The 24,113-nt window shown below is 44.3% G+C and overlaps 1 protein-coding gene across 2 annotated transcripts in view; it reads right to left on the reverse strand.

Moving 5' to 3' along the window:
- The window catches only part of AHCYL1 (adenosylhomocysteinase like 1), a 38,538-nt gene extending 15,154 nt beyond the window's left edge, over nucleotides 1–23,384 (reverse strand). Inside the window, exon 1 of one of the 2 annotated variants that reach the window (XM_066246279.1) lies at nucleotides 22,975–23,383. In XM_066246279.1, the coding sequence (XP_066102376.1) occupies nucleotides 22,975–23,094 (120 nt within the window). In that variant the 5' untranslated portion in view covers nucleotides 23,095–23,383. Of the gene's footprint in view, nucleotides 1–22,974 lie in introns of both variants that reach the window. The other variant, XM_066246280.1, reaches the window with a different exon arrangement.
- Between the last annotated feature and the right edge of the window lie 729 nt (nucleotides 23,385–24,113).

Below are 24,113 nucleotides of genomic sequence, written 5' to 3' on the forward strand. Positions count from 1 at the left end.
CTCTCTCCTGTAAGAGCAAATCAATAAAATTGCAAAAATAAATAAATACTCAAGCTAAACAACATATACTGCACCAGATTTTCTGAAGTTATCTTTTTCATTTTAGGTGCAAAAACTTTAAATAGCTTAAATGTCAAAAGCACAACTGCCTTTCAAAAAAAAGAAAAAAGAAAACCAAACCCCCCACTCATTGAAGGTGCCACGGCTCAGCATCTGCCCTCCTAGCCAGGATTTCCCCCTGCATGCTCACAAGACTTCTGCGTCAGCAAAGCAGTTTTACTGAGACTAATCCAGGACCAAGGCAACGACTTTCACCCAATACACAGTTATTTTGGTGGCAGAAAAAATAGGAGACCATCGATGCCTTTGAACCCACTCCGGGGGCAGCCCCCTCCCCCTGCCGCCTTGCTCCTCACGTGGCAGCCTATCAGGAAACTGCTCCCTTTTCCTGGCTATTAGGTAACACTCCCTCCCGTTAGTCTCTTTTCAAAAGGTTCTGGGTATATTCCCAGACACCACCTACCAGGGGTGGAAGAGGGAACTGCAGTAACATTTGCAGTTTTTAAAATAAAAACCAGAGGGGCAGCTGTGGCAAGATAGAAGTGTGTTTCTTCAGCACCCTGAGAACTGACTAGTCATAATCCACCTTGTATTAACACAGCTCATCACTCGCCTAGAGCTTAGCAAATCTCTCCCATCTAAAAATATTAGACTGCATTGCAAGCAGCTTAGGAGTCAGTGCAGAGCCTCATCTCTGAAATGATAAATATGGTCCATACCTGAAGAGGGCAGAATGTTAACTCAAGCCACGACATGGATGGGTGGCCATCTAGTCTTGTAGCTCTCTGCTATTTTCACTGTGTATAGATGAGGCAGTCCAGCTACACAAAGATGCTTGATGGCCTCGTCTCCTCTCCTTCCCCCAACCTCCATCACAGCCACGGTTGCCCAGCTACGGGCTGCCTTCCCCGTGGCCAACCAAGTACCTCCTGGAGTGCTGTTCACCTTCACATTGTAAATAAAAATACTGTTGCCAAAAGCAACATTTGGACATTAGAGGCTCTCTCTCTCTCATGAAACCAGATCTCAATAATAGCCTTCCAGCTGGGCTGGCCTCCCTGCATTTAAGCCAAATATGATCAGTTAGGTGAAAGCAAAATCCAATGATGAATGCAAAGTTGTCCTGTTTACATTATTACTTCCTATTATCATGACTTCTTCCAATCGTTATTGAGTCTTAACTGGTGTCCTTTAGGGTTTCTTCAAAGCCAGCTCTGAGGGAAATGCTAGGACTAAGTATGATGTAGGATGGGGAGGAGGGGTGGGAAAAGGAGATAGGTAAAGTCCAAAAAGTATTTGAAGTCAGAAAGTCCTGTTAAAGAGCTGTTTTGTGTTTGGATACTCACCACCCCATAAAATAGCCTTCCCCACAACACCCACACTAGTATTCCACTCTTGAACTTCTACCACATCTAAGACAGGCTAGAAGGTCAGACTGACCCATTTTCCACACGGCACATCCAAACACAGAGGTCTACTAGCTGTGCCTTAAAAACCCAATTAACCGCCAGGCCAATTTAACGTGCTATTTTAGAGCACCTCTTCAAATAGCTCAGTGGGCACCATGGTTGACCCTCTTCCATGTGTTACTGAGAATGGCGAAGAAAAGCTCCACAAAAGAAACATCTTGGGGTATGGCACATCTGCCACCTAGAGGTAAGTCCAGTGACCGAGTGAGCTAAAAGAATCGTCGTTCAGATTCACCAAGAAAAAGGGACTGCAGACAACCTCTTCTCTGTAAGCCTCCGAAGAAAAATGGTTGTGGACCACTTGTTCGGCTAATTGGTATTTTTCACCATTAGAAGCTGAGTTTACTTTTACAAACACAGGGTCTGTCTACTCAGATGTTAAATAGCTTAGCTATACTAACTTCCCAGGTCCCACCGAATTTTGCCTTCTAGCTCCTAAATCAGAGAGAATTAAAAACCAATAGCATTCCGGCCCTGGCCAGCTGGCTCAGCAGTAGAGCATCGGCCTGGCGTACAGGAGTCCTGGGTTCGATTCCCAGCCAGGGCACACAGGAGAAGCGCCCATCTGCTTCTCCATCCCCCACCCTCTCCTTCCTCTCTGTCTCTCTCTTCCCCTCCCGCAGCCGAGGCTCCATTGGAGCAAAGATGGCCCGGGCGCTGGGGATGGCTCTGTGGCCTCTGCCTCAGGCGCTAGAATGGCTCTGGATGCAACAGAGCGACGCCTCAGAGGGGTAGAACATCGTCCCCTGGTGGGCATGCCGGGTAGATCCCGGTCGGGCGCATGCGGGAATCTGTCTGACTGTCTCCCCGTTTCCAGCTTCGGAAAAAATGAAAAACACACACATACACACACACACACACAAACCAATAGCATTCCACTATGACAAATTGGCCAAGGGATGGTGATCAGGATAATACTCACTATATTATTTTAGTTAACACATTTGGTAGGTACCAACTAAGTACTACTGCCATTCCAGGAAAGATCTGTGGAAGGAAATATGGCCCCTTCCAATCTGTAGATGTGTTCTGACCCACAGTGTAATTAATGATAACACAAAAGGTTTTGTCATAGAATGTTACTGTATCTTTAGGAACATGCTAAATACTATAGGCTTCACAACCTTATCTTGATTTTTGGTAACTCAGGCCTCCAAAAATCAGAGATAGGTCACACTTGTTATTAGACCTGTTATTTCACATGCCAATCTAACAGCTTTGAATTTCCTCAGAAAGACTTCCTCCTAAGGATGAAGAACCAGACTCAAGGTAAAGAGCAATTATTAGAAAAACAAATCATCAAGAAAGTATAGCTTAGAAGTGAATAAAAGGATCTTTTTTTTTTTTTTTTTTTTTTTTTACCTTTTACTGACGTTTTAGAGAGTGTAAGGGACAGGCAGGAGCATCAATCTGTTCCTGTGTGTGCCCTGACCAAGGACTGCACCGGCAACCTCTGCGCTTCGGACGATGCTCAAACCAACCGAGCTATCCAGCCAGCGCAGGGATCGGTCTTTCTCACTGCTAAGGACTATTTGAAAGGGCCAGTATCCCTCTTCAGGCACACTGACTTTCTGAGACAGTCCCAAATTTATATAATCTGTCTCACATTCTCCTCTACCATACTGTGTGTGCAGATTTTTCTGTTTTAAAATTATGGTCAGCATATATCTTAGCTAACACTTAGCAACCGAGCAAAAAAGTGACTATTGTAAGGTAGAATTTTTTTTAAAGTGAGAGGTGGGTAGATAGACCCTTACATACGCCCCAACCGGGATCCACCCAGCAATCGTCATCTGGGGCTGAAGCTTGAATCAACCGAGCTATCCTCTGTTGGGGTGGGAAAGAGAAGCAGATGGTCATTTCTCCTGTGTGCCCTGCTGGGGATCGAACCCGGGATGTCTGCATGCCGGGCCGATGCTCTATCCACTGAGTCAACCAGCCAGGGTCAGAAGCTAGAAATTTTAACAAGGTCAATTACTAAGCAGTGTGCTATAAACCTCTCAGGATTCCCAATCTCCGTCAGCTCTTTCCCTCTTCTTCTGGCCATCGTCCTCTTTCTCTAGATTCCACAGGTTCTTCTCTCACTGGCTCTTTTTTCAGAGGAAAAGAAGAGGAAATGGCTGTCGGCCTGAACAGTAAGACCTTTTCTTGATACTTACCACTGATCAGTCTAATTCCATTTCAGATGGAACCAGAGAAACAGCAACAAACAAGAACCTCTTGGTACAAGAACCATATAAGTCCAAAGTCTTCCAGACTTTCAGTTAGGTAAAGGGAATAGCCCAAGAAGAGGAGGAACATCCCCTTCCCATCATGCTGCCTTCAGCCACACCACCAAGAAACAATTCATCTCAAGGGAATCATGCTCAGGCCACAGAGTCCAATCTACAGCCCTTTCAGTCACCTCTTCCATTCCCAGAGCAGAAACCAGTCTTCCAAGAAACCAGGTCCTACCTCCTGGTCTCAAGTTTCTTCTTCTTCTTTTTTTTATAAATTTGTTTTTCTTTTGAGAGAGAGGAAAGTGGGGGAGAAAGGAAGAAGCATCAACTTCTTGTCCCACTTAATTAGGAACCTGTTGACTGCTTCTCACATTTCCCATATGTGCCTTGACCAGAGCTCGAACTGGCAACCTCAGGGTTGAGCTGGTGACCTCAGGATCAATCCAGAAACCTTGGTGCTCTAGGACAACGCTCTATCCACTGTGCCACAGCCAGGGCTCAAGTTTCTTAAGTTCTCAATTTTCCCAGATGGAGCCTGAGTTTCTGGGGGGCAGCAATGGGCAAGCTAATCACAGCACACACGACTCTCCTAACTCCACTGTCTCCTTGTCTCAACAGTAACAGGATATATCACTCACTGCTAGCATCCAATTCCAGTCAGAAGAAACACTCCTTTCAAAATGGGTTTCAACTTGATGTTTCATCAGCGCTGGGAGAAGGAAGGGGAGAGGCAACACCAGGGCCCACACTGCTGAGTCACTTAATGGTAAGGAAGGAACAGAAAGCTTGAAAACTCTGCCAAAGAGCAGGTCTACCCTTAGCTACTCTGCTCTCTTCACACGAGAACACGCTCTTCACTGGCTTCTGTTATCTCCTGAAGTGATCTAGTAAAAACCAGTGAGCTGGGCTTCCAACTGCCAACTAGAGGTAAAATGAGGAGGTTAAAAATGGCTGTCAGTGGGGCAGAGAAGGGCTTCCTACTCTTCTGAAAACCACAATTTACAACAGAGCAGAACACATATCCGCACTATGTTTTGATGTCTATTCAGCATCGACCTGTCCACACTTTGCTATCCTCAGCCACCACCAATTATATGAAAGCATGCCAGTCATTCTTTGTGCCTGACATTGAATTATCAAGTCCATGTTACAAAAATTATTTGTTCAGGCGATTGAAGAAATCTAGGTTCCTGAAACATACCCATGACTTTTATGATTCACCAACAGTCCCCTCAACCTCACCCCCCACACACACACCACTGTTGCACTTTGTTTATTCTTCTAAATTTATTATGATCCTTTTCAACATATGAGATTTTAAAAAAATAGTATAATGAAACGTATATGCCCTAAGATTTCCATTTTCCATATTAGGTTGCTTTCTCTATGTTATACAGATGTACAAATGCACACTTTCAAATGGTTCTGCAAAAAACCAAACCAAAACAAAAACCGGTGGCAAACATGAAGATTCACCAACAAATTCTTCAGAATGCATCTTATCAGAACAAAGATATTCTCCTACAGAACCACAATAACATTATACTTAAGAATACTAACAATAATCTACCCTGGATGGGTTGCTCAGTTGGTTAGAGTATCATCCTGATACGCCAAGGCTGCAGGTTCCATCCCAGGTCAGGGCACATACAAGAGTCAATCAATGAATGTATAAGTGGAACAACAACAAAACAATAATCCTTTATCATCAAATATCCAGCCTACATTCAAACTTCTCCTGTATCTCAAGAATGGCTTTCATAGTTGTAGACTCAACAGCCTCCCCAATTCTTCTATCTCCAGATGGAATCAAGGTTCACCAAATGCACTTAGCTGGTAGGTTCCTTCAGTTTCTGCTAATCTAGAACAGACCTCTGCCTTTCCGCCCCTGCCACGTCCCTGTGATGCTGCCTCTTCTTGAGGAGTCCAGGCCAGTTGCCTTACAGAATCTTCCATAGCATGAATTTTTCATACTGTTTCCTTCATGTACACTGGAAGTTCAGTTCTGAGGTTTTATTAGGAAGAAGTTAAAACTTCAGCAAGACTGTTTCACAGAGGATGTTGCATACTTCACTCTGTGTCAGATCAGGTGCCACACACAGCATCAGGCTGCTCCACCTAAACTGAACTGTTGGCTAAAGTGGGGCTGTCACTGTTTGGAAGGTACTCTTTCTTTTTTGCATGTAAAGGTTAATCTGTGGACTGATACTTGTCAGCCTGTGAATACCCTGTTTCCTACTGATTTTACCATCTGTTCATAATCCTTGTTGGAACCAGTTATATCAGGGAGGGAACAGGCTCATAGAACCATGACTTTTTTTCTATCATTCTTTCCAAACAAATTAGTTGGCATTCTAAAAAAGCTTTTCTTCCTTTTTCTCTTTTACTTGTCATTCATAGTTTTATTCATTCAATGTTACACTTGCAACTGTCCCAACTTGGACCTGTGAGAGCCTCCTTCAAGCTGACTCTTCTGCCCGTTTGATTTGATCCCATTTGAATACCTCCTCCCTGACACAGGAGACATAGCAGGAGCACCTTGGTCTTGCTCTGCTTCAGACCTGGAGCCAGCCAGTTCTCCAGGACGTTTTCTGAAACTGACACCTGGGGAGAAGGTGTGCTGACTGCTATCAGGGGTGTCAGCGCTTCCAGGTTCTTTCGGTAGAGAGAGAAATCAATCCTTTTGTTTACTCATGCGTTCACATTGATATTTCCATTTCATATTTAACATGAGCATTTTTTAAACTTTTAATTTTCCTATCTGTATCTCTTTTAAAATATTGACAGTCTTGCTCTCTAATAGAAAAGTTAAACTGGAAACGTATGATGGTATGTTCTTTAAGATGAAAAACTGTCAATTTTACAAACAGGTAAATCTGTATTCTTCAAATGAATTTTTTATGAGGAAAAAAAAGTTAATTCTGAACGTTAGCAGTTAGTGGACAGCTCCAGGAAGAAGATGGTATCTCTCTGGCATTTGGAAGGTGCCCACATGGACTGAGTAAATACCATATGTATAATGTCTTACCCTACCAAGAAACAAGAGTACAGACGTGTAAGAATAATTCTTTTTCCCTTGACTTGGAAGTCTGGCTTAAGCTGAGAGCCAATTACATCTTACAAATTCAAACCCACTTCACATATTTGCTTGAGTGATATGGCTTGTAAGTCAGCTTAGCATTTGGGAAGGCCATAGCTAGCTAGAGGTGAATGACATGCAAGTACTTGCCAAATAGCATACACAGAACTACAAGCAGCTCCCAGTAAGTGGCCGCCAAGCCCACGCAGGTCAGCTTTATGAACCCTAGACTAACACCCAGTAAAGTTAATGAGATGGAAACTATATCTGTTTCCAGTAGCCTCCACCGCTTCCCATAAAGTAGAGGCTCAAGGATGGAAAAAGTGATCAAAACTCAACACTAAGTAAAATAATCTGACTTTAAAGACGATGTTAAATAGTAACTATGTAGTAACAGGTATTGTGAGTGGAATGGACCTTTCAGAACCCATACTGTAGTGAGACAATATTTTCAAGTCCAAAGGGCAAGGTGAAATTACTTTAAAGATCAGCTAGCTGTAGTTGGCTTTAGTTTCCCAGCTCTTAAAAACAAAACACAAAAGAGCCTCTAGAAGGAGAGATGACAGACACAACACATGGACAAAGATCTATGAAAGATAATCAGTCACGTCAAAAAAAAACCACAGCTGTATATTTCATTCTAGAGAGGCAATATTTGCCATCCTTCTGGACTTTTTAACTTGAGATGTATATGCTTAGTTTTAGGTAAAAGTGTCGGTATAAAGCCACCTATAAGGAACAAGCTGGGCTATTTAAAAGGAAGAGCTACCTTTTGCTCCAAATGAATACCGTACAAGTGCTCCACCCGCCAACACACACACCAGAATATATAAGTCTGGGTTGTCTTGACTTGGGACTTTCTGAACAGCCATTTTCTAATGAGTAAAGCAGACAGACACACAAAGATAAAAATCCCTTGCTTTAGGCTATATGGCAAACCAAAAGTCAAGATCAAATTTTACACAGGAAAAGTTAGTCAGCAAATTTTACCAATAAATAATATTGCTAGAGCCTGACCAGGCGTGGTGCAGTGGATAGAGCGTTGGACTGGGACACGGAGGACCCAGGTTCAAGACCCCGAGGTCGCCAGCTTGAGCGAGGGTTCATCTGGTTTGAGCAAAGCTCACCAGCTTGGACCCAAGGTTGCTGGCTAGAGCAAGGGGTTACTTGGTCTGCTGTAGCTCCACGGTCAAGACACGTATGAGAAAGCAATAATAAACAACTAAAGTGCCACAACGAAAAATTGATGATTCTTATCTCTCTCCCTTCCTGTCTGTCTGTCCCTATCTATCCTTCTCTCTGACTCTGTCAAAAAAAAAATCAAAACAAAACAAAAACATTGCTAGAACATCACTGATCTGTATTTTCAAAGCTTGACATAAAACCAGTAAATTAGGACTTTTACTTAAAGCTGATTAGAAGCTGGAAATATACCTACTCACTAGCATTGTGAAAACCAAGGCCCACATGCCTAGATTTCTGTGACTTCCTAGCTTAAGCAGCCTACCTAACATTAGTGACTTACCTATGATGTCCTTATACTGTAGTAGAGGACTTGTATTTTTCAAAACCTTTTGGAATCCATTGAATGCTGGAGCTATCCCTTCACAGATGACAGAACTCAACAAGGGTGGGGGTTAAGTGATTGGCTCACCAACAACGAAATAAAAATAAAAAAGCAAAACATAAACACACTACCTCTACACACCATCCCAAACCTCTACAAAACCCGTAAGTACTACTATCGTTCTTCTGGAATAGCTGGAATAGGCTGGGGGAAACAGCAGCTTTTCCCTTTATTTTCAAGGGGTCAGTCTACAACAGCGTACTGCTGCACTGAAGCCTTCTGGGTTTATAACACCAGATGAACATCTGTCAGGGCGTGGAAGGAAAAGAATTTAGCTCCAAAATCTAGCCTGATGTAGGGAAGAAGTGAAACAATGCAAAGAAATGTAGTATTTTAAAGTTGCCACGGAATCACCATTAAGAGGTGATGCTTCTTAGACTGGGAAGGAGTGAGGAGAGATAGCAGAGCCCAGACTCATTCTGGCATGAGCTTCCTCTCTCTGGGGATGGAGGGGAGAGGAGAATACACGGGCTGTCTAATCCTGACCGTTTTACTAGGGCGAAAGGAATGGCCCAGAATTTCCTACTCACATCAAAAGCAATTTAGCAATACCACCTGGATTTATTTATATAAGATTTTCAATTTGGTATGGTATTTTGTCATCTGAGAAACCTGCTGGCTATTTTCATAAGAAATGACCACCTTTTACAACAGGCAACAGAGAATCTACTCCTAAATGTGCTTTCTAAGGTACTTCATCTTATGAAGAACGGTGATGGGGAACTTTTCTTTCACACTAATATCAGTACAATCAGATTACATGCCCTTAAAATGAGGACAGTCCACGAGGGTCCCTCTCTCATCTGTAGTGTGCCAAACAGTACCCACTCCAAGTCACCGTGCACCTTACATGTCCGAAAGATCTAGCAAAGCTGGATTTTCCCAACACAAAACAAATTATATTAAATTGGGGACCGCAAGTAAAACTTTTTTCAAAAGACACATTTCGTTTCTCACTTTCTGGTACCACCTTTCTGACTCTACTACAACTAAAAAACATTTCTTGTAAGATTGTTAATTTTATTGACATATTTTGGGTTTAAGTAACAAATGTGATGATTGATTCTTGGTTTCATATCCATGGTAGACATTTATCTAAAGTACTCATTTGATAAATGAAGACAAAAATTCTGGTTATATGGCTTTTAATAGAATTATTCTAAAAACTCAGTATCAGGTTTTAACTTTACAGTTCCACAAGCCAAATAGAACCTTTAAACACACCCAGGAAGTGAGGTCTGAAATTCCTTTGACATTTTAAAGGGCTTCTTTAAAAACAGAAAATAAAGATAACTGGCTGTGATTATTTCCACCTGGGTTAGGTAGCTTTGGCTTTAAGGCACCATTGAGCAAATGATGAGATGCCCTAGAGTAACAGGCTGGAAGGTTTCATGGCAAAGTTTTTCTGTACGCTGGAGAGCAGTTACCACTGGAACCATCTGAGCAGGCATGGCCAACATACGGCCCGCGGGCCAGATCTGCCCCGTGTAATCAGTTTATGCGGCCAGCAATTAAATTTTTAATATTCTCCGCTACTTTAAAATCTCAGCTACTCAGAAGTGGAAGTATCTTTGATTATTGGAAATCAAGATATGTAAGAAAATAGTGATATGCGGAAAAGAATTCCAATAATTGATGAAATGGCTTCGCAATACTTTATTTTTAAAAATATTCCATTATAAAGATTTACAACTTTTGCACTCATTTGTACTCGATATGAACTGTTTGACATTTAGCGGTGATGTGAAATCCACATTCTTTTAGGCGGAGTTTGCCAGTGTGCATCCAAGGTCAAACAATTTGTCATTTTTGTGGTCAAGTGTGCTGAATCAAGTGGCATTGTAGCATAGACAATAGCTGCAGTTGATAACTGAAAATGTGTCAGGGCTGTTTGTAAAATGAAATAATTGTTTTATTTGCGATATAACCCCTTCAAGCTCATTATATTAATTAAATATTGTTTCCATTGATTCGGTAGTTTGGATATTTATACGGTATGTAATTATTTTTTATTAAAATAATATTGTATATTAAAATTTTTTTCACTCACTTATATTTATTCATAAACAAATTACATAATAAAATTTTGTTTACTTAAATTGTTTTTGTATTTAACATTTTTTAATTTTAATATTTCAACCGCCTGTGAAAAAGTTTTCTTTCTAATCTGGCCCGGGGGTAAAAACTGTTGGCCACGCCTAATCTAGAGCCTCCTGGCTCCTCTGGGGAGGCCTGTGAGCTCTGCTCTCTGAAGGGCTCTGAAATTAAAGAAGTCCAGCCCAAAGGCCTTGACTACAGCACTTCCTCAGCAACCTCTGAGTGTGGGTATGGAAAGCTCCCCTTCGACCTCAGGCAGAGAAAAGAACATCCCTGCAAAGCCCCCAGCAGGTCCTGGCCTGCGGTTACAGTAAAGACGGGTTCCTGGGATCCTGGGAGGGAGAGGAAGAACTGCTGCAGGACTCCGCAGGCCTGCTGCACCCAGTCTCTCAATCCGGCCGTGTTTTTTCTACGTAATTCTTTCTCACAGTGCCGCAAACTGAACTTCATTCATGTTTCTGTAGTACTAGAATGCTACACATTTTCCTAACCCCGAGGCAGGGTTTGGTCATTCAGGCAAGTCAAACACCAACTTTTCCAGGAAGAGAGACGTTAATATAGAAAGTCCTCTCCCTTTTATCCCGAGTTCTATTTGATAATCAAACAACAGTAACAGACCTCTTCCAGACTAGAAAGGAATTTTTTTGTCTGAGTCTCAAATCCCCTCACACAGCTTAAGAAGGAAGCTGCTCTCCTGGCTCCCTGGCCCACCTGCTTAGTCAGCAGTCTTTCTGCGCTCTGCCTTCCTTTTACCCTATCATCCTCCTCCAAGTTCACTCTTTGGCTATTTCCTTAGCCCTTCAATCAACTTTCTGTGTTTTGATGCCAGAATTTCACTAAAATGCCCTCTCGTGATCTTTATAATTTTACTATCACTATTAGTCCAGGAATTCATAATATAAATTATCATGTTAATGAAACCCTCATATTCTGACCTGAGTTTTAATCCATGAAGTCCAAAAAGCTCAGTGGGAACGAGGAGAGTCACAATCATTCTCAGGGTTTTAAAGAAGGCACAGACTTAAGAAATGCCATTGGTTTAGTGGAGGCCTAGCCATTCCTCATTCATACTTTACCCAGAGACACCCACCAGTCCTCTGCAGACTGTCTTGGCTGTGCAGATAAAGAACTACCACCCAGTCTAGCTAGGACATAACAGTCCCAAACACCCGACTCATGGCCTGCCTCTAACCCAATCCCCACACTCTCAATTCTGGGCAAGCACGCTAGGTTTTTAATCTGGCCCATGGATGGGCTTCAGGTTGCCAACTCCCCATACATGCAAACTGTTATATATATGTATGTACTTCTGGAAGACGAACACAGCTCTGCTAGAGCTTCAAACCCCAAATGATTAACAACTGCCACACTAGACTTACATGACCCAAACAATAACCTCCGAGAATATAAACTCTACAGGATATGAATCACTGTCTTGTTCACCGATGCATTCTAAGTGCCATCACAGGCCCGGGGCACAGGTAGAGCTCGGCCCTGGGCTGACAGGGCTGCAGGATTTCTGGTCAGAGCTTACTCTGTACACCTTGGAAAAGAAGGGTAAGTAGAGGTCGTTTTCAGGGTCTCTCACACAGGACACGGGATTTTTCCTCAATGCTGAAGTCACCCAAGATAGGTGGCAGCTGCATCACCACCCCAAATTTCCTAACAAGCGTGGCCAGCCTTGCTCAATGCTCTGAAAGAATGGTTCTCAAGCTGGGCTCTTTCAAGCTGCTTCGTAACGCTGCACCATCCCAGCCTCGGCTGCCCCTTACCTCTACCCCGCCCTATTCTGAGTGAGTAGGCCGGGTTAGGGCTCTGGTAGCATAAACTTTGAAAAAGCTCCCTACATGACTGGTAACTTCCACTCCTTCCCACTCCATGAGAAGTACGGGTCTGGGGCGACCTTGGCGGGATCTGATAAAGAAACTGAGGCACACCAGTTTACCAGGCTCTTGAGCGACTCAAGGAGCACAGGGAACAAAGGGGTTAGCTACATCTTGTTCAGAGACAAAACAGGTAAGACAAAGGAAGTAGAGAACCTGCCTTTACAAACACCTCCACCTGTTACGTCCATCAGACGGATCCACCAGGGAGGGCTCAGGAGAACATGACCAAGGGCTTGTCTGAGGAAGAAACTGTATTTTCACAATGACTTGGTCCAAATTCAGTAAAAACTGGCAAGGTGCTCTCACTTCACACATGCCCAGCGCTCAGCTAATCCCTTCCCTGCAGAGTCTGAAAAGAATGAGCAGGATTCCAGACCTTCTACTCCCCAGATAGAAGGGGTTCCTTCTCCTGAATGCAAGGGTTGAAACTAATCTCATTAACTCTCCACTCCTAATTATAAACTAGGTAGAAAACTCAGGTGTCTCCCAGAATGGATGCTCCTCTTCTAACCTTTATGATTTAGGAACTGCCTTTACCCCATCTCATGAAAAGCCAAGTCTTTGCCAACCTCAATTCACCCTCAACTGACAAAAAGTAACAGAACCACCCCCAGAGTAATGCTTCCCGCTGGGAAATCCTGGGGAAGGGGTACAACAGGGTCAGTACCCCGGCACACAATTTTCCTTGGATGCACAATACAGTTTATTACACTCAGAACACCATGTTCCCAACCAGCTTGGTCTCTTTTCTGTTATAAATGTGAAGTAAACAGATTCTACAGCAGCTACAAGTCTGTTACCAAGGCCACTGTATTGATCAGTATAATTAACATTCACAAGTCATCTAATCCAGCACAACAAGCCAGCTGGGCTGCTCTCCATAAGAACCAAACATTGGGAATCTTCATGTCTTGCTTGCTAAGAAGTCTGGTGCTCTGAAGCTGGGCACTAAAAACTCAAGCCCTGAATGAGAAGTTGGAGACCACCTGGCCACCCACAGAAACTGAACTAGTTACCAGAAATGAATGCATCTGCCATATAGGAAGCACCTATTTCTGTTTCCAAAGCGGCAAAATTCTGAAGGTCTCCCTTTCCTGAGTCCTGCCGAGGTCACCTACTTTAGGGAAACGTCACACACAAAATCCTCAGTGCCAACTAGTCTTAGTGCCTGGTTAGGACAAGCACTGGCCCAGTTCCCAGAAGACTTCAGCTCTACAGAGGTGTATTTCAAAGACAAGGACATACACAGCTTTTGAACACCCCACTCAGCCTTTGGTCCGGAAGGGTTGCCAAGGTTGCAGACTGAGAAGGTGCTGTTGGGCTGAGCTGTTGTTACCAGGACCCCAACAGACATTCTGAAATGAAACTGTTCAACTCATCACTGGTCTCCAAACTCAAACACCCTAAGAGTAAGCCTCTATTCTTTAAATGAAGAGCATGTGAAAATCAGACTACCAGTTACAACTATGGCCAGTGTCCCTAATGCTGAGTTTAAAACTTGATGGGAGCCTGACTAGGCGGTGGCGCAGTGGATAGAGCATTGGACTGGGATGCGGAAGGAACCAGGTTCGAGACCCCCGAAGTTGCCGGCTTGAGCGTGGGCTCATCTGGTTTGAGCAAAAGCTCATCAGCTTGGACCCCAGGTCACTGGCTCGAGCAAGGGGTTACTCGGTTTGCTGAAGGCCCGTGGTCAAGGCACATATGAGAAGGCAATCAATGAACTAAGGTGTCGCAACGTGCAACGAAAAACTAATGATTGATGCTTCTCATCTCTCCATTCCTGTCTGTCTGTCCCTGTCTATCCCTCTCTCTGACTCTCTGTCTCTGTAAAAGAAACAAAAACAAAAAACTTGATGGGAAATCCAAGTTAGCTCTGGAGTATGTCTAAGGATATCCCTAAGCTTCCAGACTCCTGTCCTGTGGTTCTCATGCTACTGAGCTAAGAAGCTGGCGGTCACGTATTCTCAAGTCTCATACCATAGCGATTTCTGGCAGATACAGGGATCTACTAAGATGTTAGAAATTCTCATACTTTCTCATCTGCAGTTCATGGTTCTCCATTACCACCCATGTGGGAGAAGTCTAAGTTAGAAAAATACCCCAGGCCAACCTGAAAGGGAAAGTGAGCCAAACTCACTTTCTCCTAGGGACAATCATCTCACAATATTTAACTCAATAAACAAGTACTGAGAGGCATACATAGTACACATGTGTGAGGTATCTAGCCCTTGACCTCAATATGCTTGGTCTAGAGAAATCAAATGAAGAAAAAGATTTAAATATCAGTCAGTACTGAAAATCATTTCAGCACAAACCCCCCAAAGTTGCTGGTTTCAGTAGGCATGAGTTCTTGAAATGAGCCCTCAAGGGCTGTGGTCCAGCGAACATCTCAGACTGGCCAAAGAGAAGCCTATGTAAGTTCTTCCCCTTCCACAGAGATCTGCCTACTTACTGAGCTCTCTTCTGAAATTAGAAACAGAATCAGGGTGCACACTTTGAAAATGCAAGGCAAGAGCTCCTTTCCACAACTTCAAAATAAAGCTAACTGTCATGAGAGCCCAAATAGGTTTTCTTTAAAGCCTTTGAGGAAGGATATGGGGTGGAGGTGATCAAAGAGGACAGAGCAGAATCTCTGTCCTAGTAACTTCCTTGATAGGTCCCTTTTTTGATTTCAGAATTCTAAGACCAGTCAGGAGAATAGGTCACAGCCCAGTAACTTTGACTTGAGGTCAAGCCAGTCCTACAGGAAAGTGATAAAGTACTTCCCATTATGCTCATGGAAACCCCTGCCCCAAAGTTCCACTTTAATACAAGTAATTCGAGTACTAGAAAGTTGGAGCCATTTATTAAAAACAGAACTCTCCAAATCCTGACAGTACTCACAGCACAGCGCTGTGAACAGCTTCATTCAGGCCCACATGAATGAAACCCGGTGCACTCACCGCCTCCAGGCATGTGACCCCTTCACTCTGCCACTTACCAGTTCACCATCCGGCTCAGAGCTGTGCACCATGCAGACCAGCACGTGAGCCTTGCCTCGGCACCCTGAGTGCCAGGCTCACTGGGATTCCACTGATGCACACACACACAGGTTCGGAAGAGAAGAGTCTATCAACAACAGGACTTGCTCTGGCTGGGCATTTCTTCAGACTGTAAAGAACTACGCCTGCGACAGGTCCAAGATGAACAGCACAAAAGTGAGCAGTCCCCACCCCTCCTGTTTAAGCCTTGTTCTAGCACACAGCTGAGTACAGAGTGTCCATTTTGAAAGCAGTAAACTGGTTTGGACTGGTAAAAGAGAACATACAGCCCTGCAGGTTGAATACAGAGGCACATTAGCTGAGGCATTAGGGCATTCATGGCAAGAAAGCAGGAGCAAAACAAATGGTGTATGACTTCCCTTACATATGGAATCTGAAAAACAAAAACAAAAACCAGAAACAGACTCATAGAGAACACACTGATGGTAGCCAGGGGGCGGGGGAGATGGGCAAAAAACGTGAAGAGGGCATTGAGAGGTACAAATTCCCAGTTAGAAAATAAAAAGTTAAGGGGATGTCATGTATAGCATAAAGAAAATAGTCCATAATATCATAGTAACTTTGTACAATGACAGATGGTTACTAGACTTACCGTGGTAATCAGTTTGTAAGGTATACAAATGTACAATCCTACATGGTACGCCTAAAACTAATATAATATTGTATGTCTACTATACTTAATTAAAAAAATAAATAAAAGAAAGCAGCAACGTGCTTGGAGAGTCCTAGGTTTATGGTTCTGTCAAAGTCCTTTCCACTCTCTATCTCAGCACTTCTAGTACTACTTTCTGCCAGTAGTACATCAAGCTTTTTTACTTTGTGTCCTGTTAGGGCAGTAAATGATTATGCCCCACTGTATATTGCTAAGTGTACCTTTAATATATACATTCTGAGATTTAGGCACTGGGTTGAATCATCTAGAAAAAAATGAACAGAGATAAGAACAAAAATGAAACCAGTCTGAGTGTCAACAAAGGCCTGGGTGTTCATCCGAGTTCTGTAATAGCTGTGGAGCAAAGGCCACTCGATTCTTCAGGGGAACGTCAGTTACCCGTAATGAGGAGCAGACTGTTTGGAGTAGAAAGAGAGTGCCTGGGGGAGGGCCTTGCAGGACACCGAGAGGCCATCTGAAGGTGACTACGTAAAAGGGTAGTCACAGCTCAGAGGAATCTTTACTGGTTTCATGTAATTCCAGGATTCTAGTTTGGGAAGACTCCCAAACTACTGCAGATCGGAGAAATAAGCTCCTGGACTCAGCTAGACACTCACATTCTATGCCTTGTGTGGAATGGGGGGTGGGGTGAAGAGTGGTCAGCCGGGTAGAGAGGATCCAACCTCATCACAAGCTCTAAGTAAGTTCTCCCATAGTCTGTGTACTTCTTAGAAACCAGCGTCTACTTTAGTGTGCAACAGGTGGTAAGTTGTACGCAAAATAACACTTTTGTCAGCTGTTGAAAAGCTGTTCTAATAAAAACATCTTTGTTTGAACTCTTTTAAGAATATCTCAAATAAATCAAGGTACTTTTCAGAGTGTAAGGCAGCACTAATTGAACAAACATACTGGGATAAGAGGGATACACTACAACTGTACCAGGCTAACCAGGATGTATGGTCACCCTAGGTATAAAGGAGCAGATACACTAGTATTTACTAAATGCTATTACCCTGATAATCCTGTAGTGCTATTACTATTCCTCATTTAACAGATAAGAAAATGGAGGCTCAAAGTCCATGTCCTTGACCAGAGTGATACAAAGTCATAAACAACTTAAAAAGTAGCTAGAAAAAAAAGGGGGGATAGATATACAAATAAATAGAAAGGCAGCTGACTTTTATTTCATGATAACTAAGGCCAGGAGGGAAACATACCTTTGAAATGTGGAGAAAATAACAAGTCAACCTAAAATTGTGGACCCCGCAAAACTATCTCTCAAGAATGAGACTGAAATAAAGTCACATACAGATAAAAAAGACAGAAATAAAGAAAGAGATGGGGGGGGGAGGAGAGGAAGAAAACGAGGCTCAGACAGGTTAAGTCACTTGTCCAAGATCACAAGTCCATTAGACGGTAGAGATTGAAGGCAAACCTGACTCCAAAAATCAACTACTTGACTTACACTGTACTACTCCTCAGTTTTAGGAACAAAAAGGAAAAGTTAAAGATGTGTCATGGAACAGCCAAGCAACACTGGGACTCCCTAAATGAGTCAACGGGAAATATAGAATCAGAAGAGAAAAGGTGGCCACAATTATGTATGACTTTTTAACTGCTTACGATATGCAAGGCACTGACAGTGTTGACAAAAGTTGGAAGGAAAACCTGTAGTATTTTGGATTCTCAGATTTCCCTGGTCAGTGCAATGTGTTGTTCTCCATATATGGGGATACTTCTCACTCACCTCACTATGATGTGTTCTGAATTATTACACTCAGAATAATAAGGGTGGTCCTTCTAATGTTCAGATTCCCAAACTTGAGAAATAAGCAGGTATAAATGAGTTTCCTTTACTGGCCAATTCCTTTAAATAACAGCCCTAAGAGAGCATTAAAATGCTTGTTTACAGTTCTTAACTACATGAGGTGGCAAAGTAAACTGATTAGAAGTCACAGTTAACTAAAGCTCTGGATTGTATTCAATATGTACCAAATAACATTAAAAACTTGATAAACCGTCACCCCATTAAAATAAAAATTTATTTATATAAAAAAAACCTTGATAAACCAATTTACAAGAATATTACATTGGGTAACACAATGGATCCAAACCATAACCTCCTGATAAAACAAATGGTCCACATTTGTAATCTTGTCAGCAAAGGACCTAGACAATGAACAGATTGCTGTCACAAGCTAAAAGTCTAATGAGCTTAGAACAGTGGTAGTCAACCTGGTCCCTACCACCCACTAGGGGGCGTTCCAGCTTTCATGGTGGGTGGTAGTGGAGCAACCAAAGTAGAAATAAAAAGATAGATTTAACTATAGTAAGTTGTTTTATAAAGATTTATTCTGCCAAACTTAGCGAAAATCCAACATAAAGTACTTGGTAAGTAATGATTATTATATGCTTTAACTTGCTGTAACTCTGCTTTATAAATTTTATAAAGTAAAGTGACTTCCCTACTTTATAAATCACCATTACTGTGGAACTGGCGAGTGGTTAGAAAATTTTACTCCTAACAGAGATACAAAAGTGGGCGGTAGGTATAAAAAGGTTGACTACCCCTGGCTTAGAACAACGTGATATGGAAACTAGTGTCGAATTAACTAAACAGAATCAAATACGGAGAAATCTAAGAAAGATAGGATCTTCTTACATGTCTGACTCCTGTTCAAAGACTGCCATGAATACAATAGCACTCTTAAGAGAATCAAGAGATACTAATGATGTGGGAAGATAGCAAATGTCACCCTATTAAATCTCTTCTCAGTGACTCTAATTACTGGTGTAAATGCTGCACAACTAACTGCACCAAGAATTAGCCATAATATAACCCGAAGAGAAGAGGTGCACCCGGATTCACTGAAGGGGTTCACACCGATGCAGCACTCGCTGGGGCTCTACCTGGTAGCCTCCTGAGTTTAGCTGACCCCTTGACATATATGCTTTATTCAAATAAAGTATATCCTGCAAGCAAAAGTAACTTTGTTTTTCTTTGTAACAGAGACAGAGAGAGGGAGATAGGGACAGTAGGGACAGACAGGCAGAGAGATGAGAAGCATCAATTGTTCGTTGCGGCACCTTAGTTGTTCAGTGGCTGCTTTCTCATATGTGCCTTGACCAGGGGGCTATAGCAGTGCAAGTGACCCCTTGCTCAAGCCAGCGACCTTGGGCTCAAGCTGGTGAGTCTTGCTCAAACCAGGTGAGCCTGCACTCAAGCTGGCGACCTAATAGTTTCGAACCTGGGTCCTCTGTGTCCCAGTCCAATGCTCTATCCACTGCGCCACCGCCTGGTCAGGTAAGAGTAACTTCTTTTGTGTTCTTTCTTTCCTTGCCCCTCTTGTGCTGGTGGTAAAAGTCTGACTGCACAAATCCTAGGGCAAATGCCTAAGGTATCACTCCAGGGAGCTCCTCCAAATGTGCAGAAGTACAGAGAAGAGCAATCGTGCTGACAGGCCTTCCAGAGAAACATGCCCATTCTGGTAATTTTCATCAAAAAGCTGGAGATTTGGGTTTACTCTATCAATAAAAAAATCACCTTGACACAATGTCAATTTCTAAAGGCCCAAGGACTGCTGTTACCTTTGTAACACAAAGTAGCAGAAACAGAGGGATTTACCCAATGATTATGGGAAACTGGTTTGACTGATAAGCGCCAACATTAAGCAAGGACCCTGCTAAATTGTGGTACAATGTACAACTAAAGGACTCCTTTCTAACCCAAATTTCCTGGTAATACCATCTGAAATCACCAGTGACCACTGTGAACAAGTCTTTATAGAAATTAAAATTGGTCCCACAAAAATTTCCTTTAGAACTTAAGTGTCAGCACAAAGTTGTCTTCCTATGGAACTGGCGTGCATTATTAACTCTGCTAATAAGACCATAACTCTGAAATTCTCTTTATCCTTGGGCCCCTAGGAAGCTTAGTTACATGTGATGATCAGTCTCATTAACTGTCTCAGCCCTCAGTTAACAATATTTTTCACTTGTAGAGTTTTGACTTCCTATCTATATTGCGTAAGTCCTGTGTTATAAGCAGCTCAAATGCTCACTGAAAAGGAGTGTAATATACTAACAGACTTCTTTTTAAAAATCAGTTTTGCTATACCTTGCTTCCCAACCTATTCCTATTTCCATTTGCTGCAAACAAAAAGCATTTATTTGGCAGATGATGAAACTGAGGCACAGAAACTCACTTGCTTCAGGTGGTAGCCAATTGGCTTGTTGACAACCAGGTCAAGCCCAGAATCAAACCAACAAGTCCTATTAGCTACACAGCACTGTGGCAGACTCCAAGGCATATGAAACTGGGAAAGTCATGATTATCTGAAGAAATCTCAGTATCTATGCTTTTACTTGATGGACATCTACTCTCCCCTCCCAAAAAGTGAATAAAACTTCACCAGTTAACAGTGGATCTGATCTGAGGACCATCAAGGTCACCCTGACGTAACCTACCGCCCCTGACTGGCATCAGAAATGTCCTCATTTCCCAAAGGGCCGAAGGGCTTGGAATAATCTAAGAATGCCTTGGTCCAGAGCCACATCGGAATCTGCACAGGTAAAGGAAAGCACTCTTTGAAGAGGCCTTTTTCTCACACCATTCGGTACACACTAAGCTACGTTTTTCCTCTTATTTTTCTCATGTATTTTCACAGTATCAACACATGGCACAGGTACAAAAGGGCCTTCGGTCACAATATCCAACTCAACTGAAGTTCTAAAAAAATGGATCACTTCGAACTTGCTGCTATGTGACCTTGACTAGTCCTCAACCAACTCATTAACTAAATTAACGTCCTTTATCATCACCAGGAAAAGGGTAATTAGTTATCATAAACCACTTTAATACAGTGCTGTTGTAAATGCTACATAATAAGCTCAGAGAGAGAGAAATTAGTAAGAAACACAGGGATTCAATTACCAGCAAAGGAAACTAACACAGGGTCTTCCTACATTCCTAGCCCAGGCTGCTTCTGTCAGCAAATGGAATGAGTCTCTAAGATCATTAGCACTTGGCCTGACAATAATACACATTAGCAATATTCCTCCAGGGAAGAAAAGAGGAAAAAGGATATTTATTCCTGGTAGGCAGCCATAGTGACATCTGGATTACTAAGTAGCCAGGTGGGCAATTAATATTTGAGTAGCTACTATGTGGCAGGTACAGAGCCATGCAAGACGCATACAATGGTGCACAAGAGTCCCTGACTTTATGGAGTTTACCTTCTATAATACAAACTTTGTCTTTATTAATAGTGGCACTTGTAAGAATAAGAGCTTGGTAAGATAAAGGCAAGTGCAAACAAAGGCAACTATTCCTGAAGAAACAAGACAACAGATAGCTAACAGGGAGAGGGAGAGTTCAGGGACTTAGGGTACCAGGGCTTTCCCAGTCTTTCTCCTAACTCAGCATAGGTACTACCCGTAAGTATTCTGCTTATGAAGGCTGTGACGGTCTCTACATAGTGCAGATTACAAAGGGTTACTGCTCCAATACGCAGTCAGCTGAACTCAGAGCACTAAAACAAAGGTTAAACAGGCTCCTTAGAATCAAGGGATCTTTCACAACATTTGTTAAAGGATCCTATTGGTAAAATCTTAATTTCATAGGTAAATGGAGCTAAGGCACACAAGAGTGGCCTGTCTTTTCAATCCTGCTTTGATTTCTGGGGTGTTCATTTCCTTAAAAAAAAAAAAAAAGTCAGTTCTCCCACTTATGACAGCTTAACCGGTTCAGGTATAGGAGCCTCAAGGGCTTGTAACTATTCCTGCAAACTCGGCTCTGTTCAGCTTATACAAGTGCTGCCCCCACGGAACACTTCAGGCAGAGAGGCGGGTGGGAAACAGTCACCCAAGTTCTCACTGGTCTGCAGAGGTCCTCTGCTCTCCTGTGATCTGGCTGCCCCGTATGTGGCAAGTCAAGATGTGGCTGGCAGCAAGTGCTCAGAAAGCCCTGGGGATCCCGACTCCACCATCCCAGAGCGAGTGAGACAGGACGCTCCAAAGGCTGCCATTTAATCTTCCACCACGAGAGAATTAGAAGGACGTCCTTTGAGCTCAACCCACAATAGATGAAACTCATTCTGCCTCCCTAACTGCAGTCAAGAATGAGCCATCGTGCCTTCTCGCCCACCGGTCCAACCCACCCCAGCTCCCTTCTCAAGGGACGCGTGAGTGGTCTACCCACATGACTACACGATTCACTTGTATCCATGACAGGGTCTGCTGTCACCAACCTCCAAGTGTTCATTTCTGACATGTGTGGAGGAACTGGACGGCCACAGATGGTGGAAATCATAGCCCTCTTTTCAGTCTCGCGCTGCCCTCCCGGCTTTCACCTGCGTTTAAGAGCTAGTCCCACGCATGTCTCTTTGCCTCCACACGAGCACGCAGTTGTTAGATAAACCTGCCACTGCTCCCAAAGAAACTCTACCAGACCGACCCACTCCCCCAGGCGGAGATGTTCTGTACACCCTCATCCCCAGGGGCCGGGCACAGGGGTCAAATGAGTGGGTTTCCCCCTCCCATTCCTGTCTTCCAGGCCCTTCATCCAGGAACAGCCAGGGGCAAACTGAAGGCCCGGCCCTGCCGGGTTTCAGAAAGATCCCGGAGGACTAGGGCCTAAGGACAAAGGAAAGTGAGGTCAGGGGCGGCCTCTCCAGCTCGGGATAGGCCCGGGGAGGCTCACCCGCCACCCCGTCCCCCATCTCAGAGGTCCCCGAGACCCTCCAACCTCGCCCCCGAAGCCGCGCACTAGCTGGAGCGCGGCGCCCGCTCGCGCCCTTCCAAGAGGCCCCGGCCCCGGCCCCGCCGCCACCCCGAGCCCCCGCACCTTCTTGGGCGCCTTGGTGACGGTGGCCATGAAGGAGTACTTCTCGGCGTCCTCAATCTCCTTGGCCTGCTTCAGCTCCTCCCCGACCCCGGGCAGCGGCATCGCGTCAGGCATCGACATTCCCCGGCCGGCCGGGCCCGCCGCTGACCCGCCGCCCCCGCCTCTCTCCCTCTCGAGCGCCCGCCCGCCTGCCCGCGCGGCGCCCGCGGACTCGCGCTCGCCCACCCTCCCGCCGGGCCCCACGCCGAGCGGCGTCGGCTGCCGAGGTGCCGGGGAGGGAGCCTGGTCCGCTCCGCCGTCCGAGACAGCCGGACAGCGACAGCGGCGACAGGAAAGCTAGAAGCAGCAGCCGCGAGCTCCGACCGGCCCGCGCCGCCACCTCCGCCGCACGCACACACGCACGCAAAGTAAGGGTAGAGGGCGGTGACGCCACGTCGAGTACTGGCAGCTCCAGGGCGAGAGAAGGGGCGGGGAGAAAAGGCGCTCTGTCATGACGTCACCGCGCTGGATTGGGCCGCTGAAGCCACCCCCTCTGTTTCCCGGCTCCCAGGATGAGTCAGACCCTTTGTGCCGCCAGGTGGCGCCATCAGCCCTATGAGCAGAGCGTGGTCCCTGTAGGGATGCCGCAGAACTGGGGGGTCTTTGGGCTGTAGGGTTCCCAGCAAGGCCTCAGAAGGGCATAAGAGGAGTGCTTGGGGGCAAAGACCAGAGCCCCACATGACACATTCCTCAGCCAGTCCTCATAACATCTGTGGCCCGAGACAGCTCACTCACTCAATGCCCCTGCCCTAGGACCTTCGGATCAGAAGTCCCTTTCCATGGGGCCATGTACACCTCCTTGACTCTGTAAGTGTGGGCAGACTCAGAGCAGTTTAGTTCTACACAACGCTTTGTGACCTACTCCACCACCATCTCCACTAGGTCTGGTCTGTTTACAGATCTTTAGGCCACAGAGCTGATGTTATCTGGCCAGAGAGCTTAATGGGTCAGAAGATGTAGATTGAGGGAGACATTTCCAGACTGAGTGGCTTTCCTGCTTCAGCCTCCACCATACCCCAGAACATTAAATTCTCTCAGTTCTCAGTGTGGCACCTGGGGCGTCCATGGACCATTCATTTACTTTCACTGTGCCCTACAAT

This window comes from Saccopteryx bilineata, chromosome 11 (genome assembly GCF_036850765.1).
Source record: "Saccopteryx bilineata isolate mSacBil1 chromosome 11, mSacBil1_pri_phased_curated, whole genome shotgun sequence".
Classification (NCBI taxonomy): domain Eukaryota; kingdom Metazoa; phylum Chordata; class Mammalia; order Chiroptera; family Emballonuridae; genus Saccopteryx; species Saccopteryx bilineata.